General features: G+C 56.0%; 3 protein-coding genes across 3 annotated transcripts; 2 read left to right on the top strand and 1 right to left on the bottom strand.

Annotated features, from left to right (window-relative positions):
- Nucleotides 1–1,212: 1,212 nt before the first annotated feature.
- Nucleotides 1,213–4,870, top strand: BKCO1_6000140 (intermediate filament protein; the record flags this gene model as incomplete). The annotated part of the gene is made up of 2 exons (XM_020277784.1): nt 1,213–3,841; nt 3,888–4,870. The coding sequence occupies 2 exons, from the start codon at nt 1,213–1,215 to the stop codon at nt 4,868–4,870; spliced, it is 3,612 nt and encodes a 1,203-aa protein (XP_020133687.1).
- Nucleotides 4,871–5,571: 701 nt separating this feature from the next.
- Nucleotides 5,572–7,027, bottom strand: BKCO1_6000141 (glycine cleavage system t protein; the record flags this gene model as incomplete). The annotated part of the gene is made up of 2 exons (XM_020277785.1): nt 5,572–6,616; nt 6,672–7,027. 2 exons carry the CDS (start codon nt 7,025–7,027, stop codon nt 5,572–5,574), a joined length of 1,401 nt encoding a protein of 466 aa, XP_020133688.1.
- Nucleotides 7,028–7,168: 141 nt separating this feature from the next.
- Nucleotides 7,169–8,750, top strand: BKCO1_6000142 (vacuolar atp synthase subunit c; the record flags this gene model as incomplete). Its single annotated transcript, XM_020277786.1, has 5 exons — nt 7,169–7,646; nt 7,696–7,790; nt 7,847–7,938; nt 8,004–8,496; nt 8,553–8,750. 5 exons carry the CDS (start codon nt 7,169–7,171, stop codon nt 8,748–8,750), a joined length of 1,356 nt encoding a protein of 451 aa, XP_020133689.1.
- Between the last annotated feature and the right edge of the window lie 3,608 nt (nt 8,751–12,358).

Consider the following 12,358-nt stretch of genomic DNA (forward strand, 5'->3'; position numbering starts at 1 on the left):
AGGCATTCCTCAATCCGAACACATGGTGTCGAATTTGTCAAATTTAGTTTCAGCCTTGTCTGACCCAGCACATTCCAATTTTGCTTCGGTATCTCTACCATTTAATGAGCACCGGCTAACATGGCCCGTCTTAGGTACGATATCCATGCCATCAGCCCCAGCTATGCAGAACCCGCGACACATGAGGAAATTTGAACGAACGGGCGGACATATTGTGCATACTTCGGGTGGCAGCCGTCAAAAGCAAGGCGTACAAACCTTGTGGATGTCACTTTGGAGGACTGCTTGTTGAGAACTCGTCAGCTGATCCGCGATTGCATCTGCATGGCATTCTCGGCAGTTTTATTGCCATGAACAAGTCGCTAACTGTGGTCGCTTAGGTACTTGCTCTTCTTCTTTTTTTTCCCACTGCACAACCGCCAGGCCATCGTAAATGATGATCAACTATTCACACTGTTTGATCCTTCTACGTGTAACGAACGTGGTTGGAAATGAACATTAACACTGAAAATTCTGATTTAATGAGGTATGTCTGGCAACTCACTCGCGTTGAAGCGTGTCGCTGACTTGTGCTAGCCTGATTCACGATGGATTTCCATACCTCACTGCGACCTCACGTTTGCTGTAGGACTCACGCTGACTGGCATGGCACCAGGGAAACGTCATGTTGTAATGACTGCAATATGTTTCGGTTGATAGGTACGTCCGCCTGAATCATGCTGCCACCCCTTCCCTTCCCTGATGAACCCAATTATTTCGCTGTGTTCTTCCTGAGTTCATCGTTGAAGAAACAACCAATCACCTTGGAGACCTGAAACTTCACCCGATTATATCCCTCTTGCTCCACGCTCTCTTTCCAGGAGTTGGCGCTGACACGAACTAGAAGCAGCCTTAGCATAAGCCCGAAGTAGATGATAGTAATTGATACCCACGTTTGAACCTGTATCCATGCTCAAAGCCTATGCTTGATGTGACGACCATGGTGTGTTCATGTTCATGTAGTGCAGCGCCTTGCGTCTGGACTCTGGCGTGTGCCTTGAAGGAGAAGCGCCGGACAGAGGGCAGGCGGTCGGATTTGCCCGATTCGGGGGATCGGCGTCGCTTGGGCGCGTCGCGGTGACGGATGGACACTGGAACGTCGCCGGGCCAAAGCACGCTCCGTATGCGCACCCGCACCATGCCGCGTCGACAGCCCATGGCTTTCCCCGTACTATGGAACTCACCCGCCGGGATGTGATCCTCGCCTGCATCGCTGCCTTTATCGCCTGGGGATATGCTACTCATTGGGCGCCGTCGCTGCGATATGTCCCGCAGGCCTTTCTCGCAGGCGTCGCTATCACGGTAGCCGGCGCCGTCTACCTGATCGCCTCGACCTCGCGCTCTCCCGAAGATGCGTACCATCGCCCCCTCCGCCCGCCGCAGCATGTGGCCTTCGTGCACCCGCAGGCCTGGAAGACCGAAACCGCCGCTCTGAGAGCCCGCTCCCTCTACCGCCGCGAGCCGTTGTACCCACCCTCCTTCGTCATCTCCGATCACCTGGACACCCTCCTCGACCTCATACTCCGCGACTTCGTGCAGAGCTGGTATGGCTCCATCAGCCCACGCCCGACCTTTACAAACGAGGTGGATCGCGCGGTTCGCGCCGCCCTGGGCAACATCCGGGACCGGCTGTTGGAAGCGGACTTGGTCGAGATCGCCATATCGCGCGCCGTGCCCATGATCACAACTCACATGCGGGACTTCTACGAAGCGGAGCGTATTGTGCGGGGCAGGAAGCTGTCTCGGGACGTGACCGAGTCGGACGAGCTCGACAATGCGATCGCGGCCAAGTACCGCGATGGCAAGCTCCACCCCGCCGCCTCCCTCTCGTACACGAACCCGAAGTCCATGCAGCAGCAACACCTCCGCGGCATCGTCGCGAAGCTCATGCCACAATTGCTCCCGCGTAACATGCGGACGAGCCAGGCGGTGAACACGTTGATCAAGGAAATCGTGGCTTGCGCAGTCCTCTTCCCCGTCGTTGGGATGCTTGCTGATCCCGACACCTGGAATCAAATCATGGAGGGCTTCGGGCGCGCGCTTCTGCACGACCGGAAGACAGTGCGGAAACTCCGCGCTGCGCTGGACGAACATGCCCCCGTCTCTCCAAAGTTGCCCAAAATGGCTCCGTTCCCACGCTTGGCTCCCGGTGACAATGAAAGAAATTTCGAGCGCTTCATTCGCGCCATCCGTCAGTGTAATTCTCTCTCCGATGCCCGTCGATTCAGAAGCGAGATAGCCAGCCAGCTCAAAAAGGAGTCCGCCATCGAAGGTCAGGATCCGTTGTACATGCGTCGTCTCGAGACTGCCAGAAGGATATTGGACCAGCGCGTTGTCCAACTGAGCTCAGGAAGTGTGGCTAAGCAGGTGCCAGTCGTGCAACCGCCTCTAGTTCGCAGAGGCTCCAGGTTGGAGGCTGCAGACCTTCGTCAGGTCCTGTATGATGCCTCAGGCCTCTCATACTTCATGGAGTTCATGGAGCGTCAGGGACTGATGCGTCTGGTCCAATATTGGATCGTGGTTGACGGTTTCCGTGACCCTCTCGAAGAAGATACAGGGGACACTGATGACGCGAGCCTTGATCTCTCCTGGGGGGCTTCCGAGCGTGCCGATCTCGCTCAAATCTACGAAGCCTATCTGACCAAGCCTGAGCTTGCGGTGCCTGATGCCACGCGCCGGACTGTTGACGATTTTCTGAAAGCGGGCAGGAGAGCAACAAGCGCTCAGTACCTGGCTGCTAGGCGCGCAGTGCTGGAGGTCCAGTCATCGGTGTATCACAAGATGGCAGACCGCTACTTCGCGCGCTTTAAGAGGTCCGACTTATGGTTCAAGTGGCTCGCATCAGACGAAGCTTCTGCTCTCTCGAAAAGCCCTCCTGGGACTGCGAATCTAAGCCAAAGCGTGGGCACCCTCCCGTCTCCATCGAAACCCCCGGCATTTGCTCGCACACTCTCCTCGCAGTCCACAGACCTCCGAAGGGCAGCTGTCTCTACTTCAGATCTGAAAAACATCAAGTCGCTCCAAGGCCCGACAGCACCCGCGCGAAGATCCTTGGATGACGCCGGGCGCCCGCCTCTGTTTGACGATGACATTGAGCCAGATCCAATGGCGGCCTCGTTCCAAAGCGTAGATTCTGACTTTGAACCTTATCGGCCCAATGGCGACAACTCCCAAATTGTAGATGCAATGCAAGAGGCCTTGGAAGACATCATGGAGAACGACGGCGATCGGGATTCCATCTTTTCCGATGGACCAAAGTCAGCACAGGACAACGAATCGTTAAGAGGCTCATTCGAGATCACCCGGACAAGCTCCCCAGCTGTGCCAAAACAAGAGAGAGGAAAGCCAAGCATAACGACCCTTGGCCTCGTTGGAGCGCCCACCACCAGAGGCGTATTCTCAGACAACCTCTTTGGGGACGAGGAGAAATTCCCAGAAGATGAGATGGAAGATCCTGACGCAGACGACCACAATCTAGAGGATGAGATTCATGAGGCTGCTCCTGGAGACCTAGGACTGGCCGAAGCCATCGATGCTTTGACACAAGATCTTGATCGGCTGGTCAACCAAGAATCCATCGTGGATTCTCTGACCAGAAAGGCCGAGCTCACGAACAACGCGGCAGAGTTAAGAATCCTCAAGAAATCAAAGGCAAGCTTGCAACGTGAGATACATCGGAAGGAGCTTCAACGCCAGCAGTATGTCGTTCAGGAGAGTGACAACAGCTTGTACGGCAGAGCGACAGTATCTATCCAATCAATCATGGTCGGTAAGGAAGAGGACGGTACCGAGTATGCCTTGTGTAAGTCAGCCTCTCCACTGCACACGAATTTTGCTGACCTAGTCAGATGTCGTTGAGGTCCGTCGGCAAGCAGGAGAACAGATGCCAGCTGCCGCCTGGGTGGTGGCAAGGCGTTACAGTGAATTCTACGATCTCAACAAGCGACTCCGCTCCAAATACCCCATGATCCGAAACCTTGAGTTCCCGCGTCGACTCGAGGGTCTGTTCAAGCTCCAAAAGGACTTTCTGCAAAAACGTCGGATTGCTTTGGAAAGATGGCTTCGCGAGTTACTACTGATCCCTGCGATATGTCGAAGCCGCGAACTCCGAGCGTTCCTATCACAACGAGCCATCTCCTCGTCCAACCCATCAGACTCCCAAGCCGAAACCAAAGACTTTGTGTCTCGTATCTACAGTTCCGTCAGCGACGGCATGGAGGAGTTCATCGGAAACATCCCTGTTCTCGACCAGCTTTCCCTTGCGGGACAGAACCTCATCTCTGCCGCAACCACGGAGCTCAACAACGGCAACAGCGCCGGCGTACTCGGGTCGGCCACGGCGGCCACGGCGGCGCTGGCCAACGACCCGCAGGCGGCGGCAGAGGCGGAAGCGGAGTTGCGCGCGTACGAGAATCAGCAGCTGGAGCCGTTCATCAAACCCATCTGCGACCTCTTCCTCGAGGTGTTCGAGCTCAACCGCGAGACCAACTGGTTGCGCGGGCGGGCCGTCGTCGTCGTGCTGCACCAGCTGCTTGGCGGCACCATCGAGCGCAAGGTGCGCGAGAACGTGAAGGCGCTGACGCAGGAGGACAGCGTGGTCAAGTACATCGGCACGCTGCGCGACGCCATGTGGCCGCCCGACAACGGCGGGCAGATGGTGCGCGACAAACCCCCCCGCACCGAGGCGCAGAAGGCCAAGAGCAGGAAGGAGGCCGGCCTCATGCTGGCCACGCTCATCCCCGACCTGGCGGGCAGCGTCGTCGGCCGTGCGAACGCGCAGGCGGCGAGCAGGCGCTTGTTGGCGACGTTGAACAATCAACGGTTGAAGTGAGTGCTGATATCTTTTCTTTCCCCTTTGCTGCATTTGCGTTTCCCTCGTCTCCGCGTCGAAGTATATACTTGTGCTAACATTTTTGTTTTTACTCTCCTCTGAAGCACTCACCTCGTCTACTCGTTGCTCGACGAAATTGTGCAAATCATTTTTGGAGTATGAGCGGGAAGATAGCTCACCCCCAACGGTTCGATTCGATGCACAACAACCAAGCAAGCAAACAAGCAGGCAAGCAAGCACGTAGAATATTTCGAATGATCTGAATTTACTGTCACAAAGCTAGCAGCATATCACGTGTGAATAGAAGTCGTCGTTTTTTCTTGTCTTCTCCATCCTCGGGTACTTTTGAAGCGATTCATGATAGATCCGAGCTAATAATCTACCACTCGAACACCCCCGTCCTCACTTCTGGTACTATTTTTTTTTGTCTTGTGTGTGGAAAGCTTGCAGTTCCCTTTCCCCTTCGTACCTATAGTTCATAGACTCCTCACATTCAATGATAATACTCGAAAAATCCCCACCTCTCCCGAACCCCGCACGGCACGTTATGTCCAGGTAGCTTCTTCCCTGCAATCTCTTCTCTTACACATTCTTTTACTTTAGGGCAAAACGTTAAGTTTTCTGCCATCTTTGACTCTGACTCACCGTCGTGACATTAATTTCCCCATTTGGAAAAATTACCCGCTTGCAGGTCCAGGACCTCAGGCGGGCGAAGCTCCACCTTTCCAGTACTTGGATGGCACGAACGGCATCTTGGTCACGACGGCCTTCCTGGGCCTGCCGCGCACGACGACGCTGACCTCGGTGCCCTGCTTGTGCATGCCGTCCCTGACGTAGCCCATGGCGATGTTCTTCTTGAGGCTGGGGCTGGGGCAGCCGCTGGTGACCCTGCCGACCGAGGCGCCCGTCGCGTCGACGATGTCGGCGCCCTCGCGGGCGGGGGCGCCCTCGACGACGAGGCCGACGCGCCGCCGGTCGACGCCGGCGCCACCCTTGCTCTTGGGCTTGAGCTGGGCGAGGATGACGTCGGCGCCGTGGAAGCCGCCCCTCTCGCGGCGGTCCTTGGGGATGATCCACGACAGGGCGCCCTCGACCGGGGTGGTGGTGTCGTCCAGGTCGTGGCCGTACAGGCACATGCCGGCCTCGAGGCGCAGGCTGTCGCGGGCGCCCAGGCCGGCCCAGCGCAGCGTGTCCGGGCCGGCCGTCTCGAGCAGCAGCCGGGCCAGCGCGGTCGTGTGCTGGCGCGGCACCGAGATCTCGAAGCCGTCCTCGCCCGTGTAGCCGCCGCGGGAGACGAGCACGTTCGAGGCCGTCTCGCCGCTCGGGAGCTTGAAGGACAGCGAGCGGCACTGGCCGAAGTACAGGTCCGTCAGGTCGCGCGACTCGGCGGGCAGGGTGGAGGAGAGGACGTCGACGGCGAGGGGGCCCTGGATGGCGATCAGGCCGCGGCCGTCGAGGCGGTCCCAGGTCACGGCGGTGGTGCCATCCTCGCCGTGCTCGGCCTTGAAGGAGTCAAGCTCGCCGGAGAGATAGGCCGAGTCCTTGTCGCGGCAGGCGGCATTGGTGACGACGAAGAAGACGTCGCCGGGCAGCTTGGTGATGATGGTGTCGTCGACGATGCCGCCGGTCTTGGGGTGCAAAAGCGTCGACAGGGTGGAGGAGTTGTCGGCAAGAGTGCTCGCGGATGCCGGCGTGATGCGCTCGAGGAAAGCAGCGGCGCCGGGGCCCTTGAAGTAATGCTGGACCCTGTGCATGGTTAGCAATTGCCAGCTGGGTGGGTGCTCACGGTCGGTCTGCTTACATGTGGCTCACGTCGAACAGGCTGGCCTTCTCACGCGTCCAAATGTGTGACTCGGCCAGCGACAGGTCTGAGTACTGCACCGGCATCTGGAAGCCGCCGAAGGGTACGAACTTGGCGCCATATTTGGCGTGGAGATCATACAGAGCGGTCTTCTCGGCAGCAGCGTCGGAGCTGTAGAGCCTCAGGCCGGGCAGCTTCTGCAAAAGCGCGGTGGTGGAGGGAAGAGCGCGGCGGGACAGCGCTATCGGCGGGTTGTTGCTGCAGGGCGATGCTCTGCTCAGAACAGAAAAGGCGCGAGGGCGGGCGAGGCCATTGGCCTGGGGCGCAAGCAATGCAGCTCCTCTCCGGGCGGCCATTTTTTTTTTTTCGGACAGAGGGTGCAAATTGGGGGGAGGGTTGTTGAGAGTGGCAGGACGAGAGCGTGGATAGCTCGGGGACTTCCTGGTGATGGCAGGCCTAGCTACTTAGGCGGGGAGCTTCCTGCAGCACGCGGCCCCATGACGAACGTGCGCTCCCCCGAGCTCTGGCCCGCTCTTGGGCTGCCGGACGTAACTGACAGCTGCAACACCACCACCACCACCACCAAGACCGCATCGCCCCGGTCTGCCCCGCCTCCGTCCGTCCTTCCGCCCGTGTTCGCTGCTCCGCCACGCCGCGCGCCCCGCCCCGTCACCATGTCGAAACTCTCCAAATATCTGCTGGTGTCGCTGCCCACCTCGATAGCGCCGTCCCACGACCGTGAAGAGGCCCTCACCGCGCTGCGCTCCACCGTGTCCAACGACGTCGGCACCACCTATAACTTCAGCCTCCCCGACTTCAAGATCGGCACCCTCGATGCCCTCGTGCAGCAGGCCGACGACCTTTCCAAGCTCAACAACGCTTGCGAGCAGGTCGTGAACAAGGTTGGAGACTCGCTGCGCGGCATCCTCGACGGCGATGAGGAGAAGATTGCCCAGCAGAAGACCATCAACGACAGTGCGTGCAGACCGTAATTGTCCGAGGGGCGGTTGTTGACTGTCAGTAGAGCCGGTGGAGCAATACCTGCGTTCGTTCCAGTGGAATAAGGTCAAGTACCGCTCCGACAAGTCCATCGCCGACCTGATAGACTCGCTGCAAAAGGTGCGCCCGCACATCCTCCACACTGCCCATCACCCGAACTCACAACGGTGCGGTAGGAACTTGCCGGCATCGACAACGACGTCAAAGGCAAATTCAGCCAGTACAACCAGGTGAAGACGAACCTGGCTGCAAGCCAAAGGCGGCAGACGTGAGACACACCCAGTATCACGCCCTCTAAACTCATCCATGCTGATGTTGCTGCCTTGACCGCAGCGGCAACCTCGCCACCAAGTCTCTTGCCTCGATTGTCCCTCCGGATGTCCTCGTCCAAGACTCAGAGTACCTCGAGACGCATCTCATCGCCGTGCCCAACTCCTCGGTAAAGGATTTCCTGAAGACCTACGAGTCTCTCGCCCCCATGGTCGTTCCCCGGTCCGCCAACGAGGTTGCCAAGGATGACGAGTTCTCCCTGTTTGCCGTCGTTTCTTTCAAGAAACACGCGGCAGAGTTTGTGCACAAGTGCCGTGAGAAGCGCTGGACTCCGCGTGACTTCAAGTACAAGGAGGGCTCCAAGGAGGAGGAAGCTCGTGAGGTCGATCGTTTAGAGAAGGAGGAGCGCAAGGTTTGGGGCGAGGCTCTGCGCCTGGGTCGAACGGGTTACTCGGAAAGTGCCATGATCTGGGTCCACGTGCTTGCTCTGCGCGTCTTCGTCGAGACCGTCCTGCGCTACGGTCTGCCTTTGGAGTTCGTTTGTGGATTGGTTCAGGTCAGTAATCACAAGTCGTCTTCACTGGAGCACTTCCCCGGCTGACGCATCAACAGACCAACGAGAAGCTTGCCAAGAAGGCAAAGGCGAACCTGGATGAAAACTACTCGTATCTTGGCGGCAACGCCTTTGGCAGGGACAAGCAGGGCCGTGTCAAGAAGGACGACTCGGCCGTCAATGCCGAACTGCAGGCAGCGGGCCATGGTGATTCCGAGTACACGCCCTACGTTTACTACGAATTCGAGATCCAATAGTCATGGGGTTTATGTACGCTTTTACACGACGAAAGAAAACATTCTGTTAATACATCTATCGCATTGCCGACGCACGGGGTCTGGATGGTTTATTCTCCGCCGATATAGTGTTGCTTGTCCGGAGAGCACAATCGTAACGAAGCTGTTGCCTGTTCCATCAGTGAGATATATATGCGGTCATCTCCTCACAAGGCTATGTTACCTTTTTTCCGTGTACAAAGACCGATATTCCAACCCCCAAGGTTCAACCTAACCATTGGTTGCTCAATCAATTACTTACACCGCTGCCTTCCCCCTGCCCGTTTCCGGACGCAGCCTTACATCGACGCAAGCCAACGAAAGGCAAGGCTGGACTTCCTCAAGAGTTGCCGAACCAATGACTGAGCTCACAGGCATACACATCAACCCATATCTCAACTGGCTTATTCCCGTGAACAGGCAACGGTACAGATGCGTGGTGGAGACACAAGTGATTGAACGAATCTCCTTGCCATCTATACCATCGCCTTCTTCGCGGTTCTGGACAGAGTAATGTTTCTGGACCCTCTGATGGCCATGATTGGAGACCAGCCAAACCGGCTTCTTTTGGAAGTTCTCAGACCAACTTCTAGGCTCATGCAGAAACAGTCCGATGATCTTGAAAAGGTCTTTGATTTCCGAGACTCAGCGGTGTTCTTCTTTTTCGAAACGGAACTATCGCCGACAGCGACGAAGGTAGAGATCACGGCAATGACAAGCCGATGTTTCCCGTGTTGATGGATCATGTAGGAAGTGTATAATATAGTTCTGAAGCGTTTACGTAGACTCTGCCGGGATGTCGAGGGTGTAGTACGGGCGCGGTAGAGGAGGCGTAGTCTAAGCACACGGCCGAACCAAGAAGAAGCTATGGGAGGGGCAAGACGAGTGCCGAAGCCGTGAAGGTCTCGGCGGCCGGGAAAGAAGTCATTGCAGGTCTAAGATGGTATTGTCCGCTGTCATTGTCAGTCGTCTACAAAGCTAACACTGAATTATCAGTGTGTGTGTGTTTCTATATGAATCGCTACTAGAAGAGCTCGAAGAGGGCGACCAACTGGCAACTGCAGACAATCAAGTTCTTCCAAGGAGTCACGTTCGCCGCCACACCCTTGTCTCTTCAGGAGATGCGATATGAAGGCTCAACGGAATTGAAGAAGGTCAGAGTGCAGTTCTCCAAGGGCTTTGCCGAAGTCAGTCTACGACTGGAGGCCAGTGGAGCAGCTGGTTACTGCTGGCGCTCTAGTCAACATCCAAGACAACGGCGGTCGCACACTTCTTTCCTATGCCGCTGAATTAAGTGGCGGTAGCGAGAATACTGATTGCTAATGGGGCCAATGCCGTCACCAAGAACCACTTGGGATGGGCCACATTGTGTTTTGCGAACGAATTCGATCATTCGGGTGTTGCCAGGATGATTCCTCCACTGGGAGCAAGGAGTCTGGCACCTCTGCCCAATCCCATCATCAGGCTCGCATACTTACCCAACGAAGGATATATCAACATCTCATCCACGCCGCCATAAGAAGTCGCCGTCCTGGGTCCCGCATTCATGATCCTCCAGGCTGTGGACTTCGGTGGAGTCAGAAGATTATTTGTCTGATTGCCTTAGTATGTCGTTGGGTCCGAGGATACGCACACCAAAACATGACCATGCATGGGTACTCACTGTGAACATCGTCAACGTCTTCTCCGCCTCTTCCGGCTCGTATCTTCGCTCATTCATCTGCCGAACTCCTACGAGGAGTGCCCAGATGTCTTCTCGAATGAGCTGGTCGGCGAGGTGGCTCCGCATTTGAACTATGACCACTGCATTCTGCTGAAAGGCGATAATTGCGCCTGGGATCTGGAGGACACTGTAATTAGTTATCTCCATAGCCATATATGATGCAGGTCCTTATCTATTTGCGTGAATTTAGACAGCTTGGTGGGGAGTGTGAGAAGGAACGAAGAAGAGCATATGACGGACACGGGCTGGGCGATATTATAAGGCTCGGGAAAGGGCGGATAGTGTCTATGAGAGTGACGCTAAATAATGGCGAGCGTGTTACTGTTGGCATGCTGGATAATAAATGTAGTATATAACGTGATAGCGCAATTTCTATGTCATGAAAGAAGCTGAATGGCGCAGCGGAAGCGCGCCGGGCTCATAACCCGGAGGACAGTGGATCGAAACCACTTTCAGCTAACATGCATTGAAAAGCAAATTTTTTTGCCGAATCGTGGCATGATTTTGACGTGGCAAGTTCGAGCCGAGACCCGCGCACTTTTTGCGCACCTTTTTTTGCCGGCCCTACACCCCTTACTAGAGCGTCCTCCCACGATGTAACCCGAGGAAGCTATGCTTGACGTGTTTGAAGAGAGATGTGGTGTAGATATTTAAGGTGCGACATGCGACTTCACCGATCACTTGGGGGTGAAACTTCCTATAGTGCGTGCACCAATATGAGTAGGCTATCAACAATGAAGCGTTTCAACGGACCGCTATCTATCGAACTGCAGAGTTTGGCGGGAGGTACCAGGGTCATACGGCCGAGTGGACTTTCGCTGATAACAATATGTGTTGAGGACTGCACTCTCCAATTTCATATCGCATCACCTCAGGCCCTAGAGGTGTGAGGCCGAGGACCTGTAAGATAGCCGCCCACGATCAATGATCGACACCAATGCAGGATCGCTGCTCGTGTGAGGTCGTGAAACAAAAATAGTCGCAGACACCGACGTCAAACATCACTCGGCATAACGAGACAACGTTTCATCTTATTCAACGTCCTTTCATTTTTTTTATTTTCAGTATGCATCCATGCGGCTGTCGACGAGTGTGCGCGCCAATCAAGCAAGGCGCAAAGCCAACCGCCCTTCCGTCTTTCAGCCCTACCCAGACCACCCTAGCATGTAGCCCGGCAGCCAGCAAGCCCAAAGCGAGCGGCGCCAATGGCTGCACAGAAGACCGCGAGCAGTAAAAAAAAGCCAGGCGACGTGGCGGGCAGGGCCAAGCCGAGAAAGGCACCGCACGCTCTGAAGCCCAACAGAAACCAAAAAAGGGGGAGAAGAAGAAACCAAGAGGGTGCCGCCCCCCAACGTCGAGGTCCAAATCCACAAACCTCGCCGACAGCCGCCTAGCGTCTTGCGGCCATGGCCAAGCGAACTGCCCATTCTAATTCGTGTCGTGTTTTCGCAGTCCATACGCTCTCCCCGTACCTTTGTGATAAATAACCCATGAAGGCCCTGTCGAACAAATAATCAGGAAGCAAAAAGCAAAGCAGATAATGCGCCCAGATACCCCCACCCAGAATAAAGACAATACTAGTACCATCATCGCCATGCGGCCGACGTCGGAGAGGAAAAGTAGGGAGCACCATTAAAACGCCCCGTCCCTAACCCAGGACTGATCCTCTGCTCCTGGACTTTAGATGCATGCGACTGCGCAAGGGGAAAGCAAGAGAAAACAAAAAAAGCACGCTGAAAAGCGGGTATAGCAAAATTTTGAACATGTTGAACGAATATCGGTCCGCGAACCCCGTCGGCGCATGTTCAATACTCGGGGGTTTGTTGACGGAGACGGAGGCGTGGCTGACGGGCTGGCGATGCCGCTT

This window comes from Diplodia corticola, assembly GCF_001883845.1.
Source record: "Diplodia corticola strain CBS 112549 chromosome Unknown scaffold6, whole genome shotgun sequence".
Lineage (NCBI taxonomy): Eukaryota > Fungi > Ascomycota > Dothideomycetes > Botryosphaeriales > Botryosphaeriaceae > Diplodia > Diplodia corticola.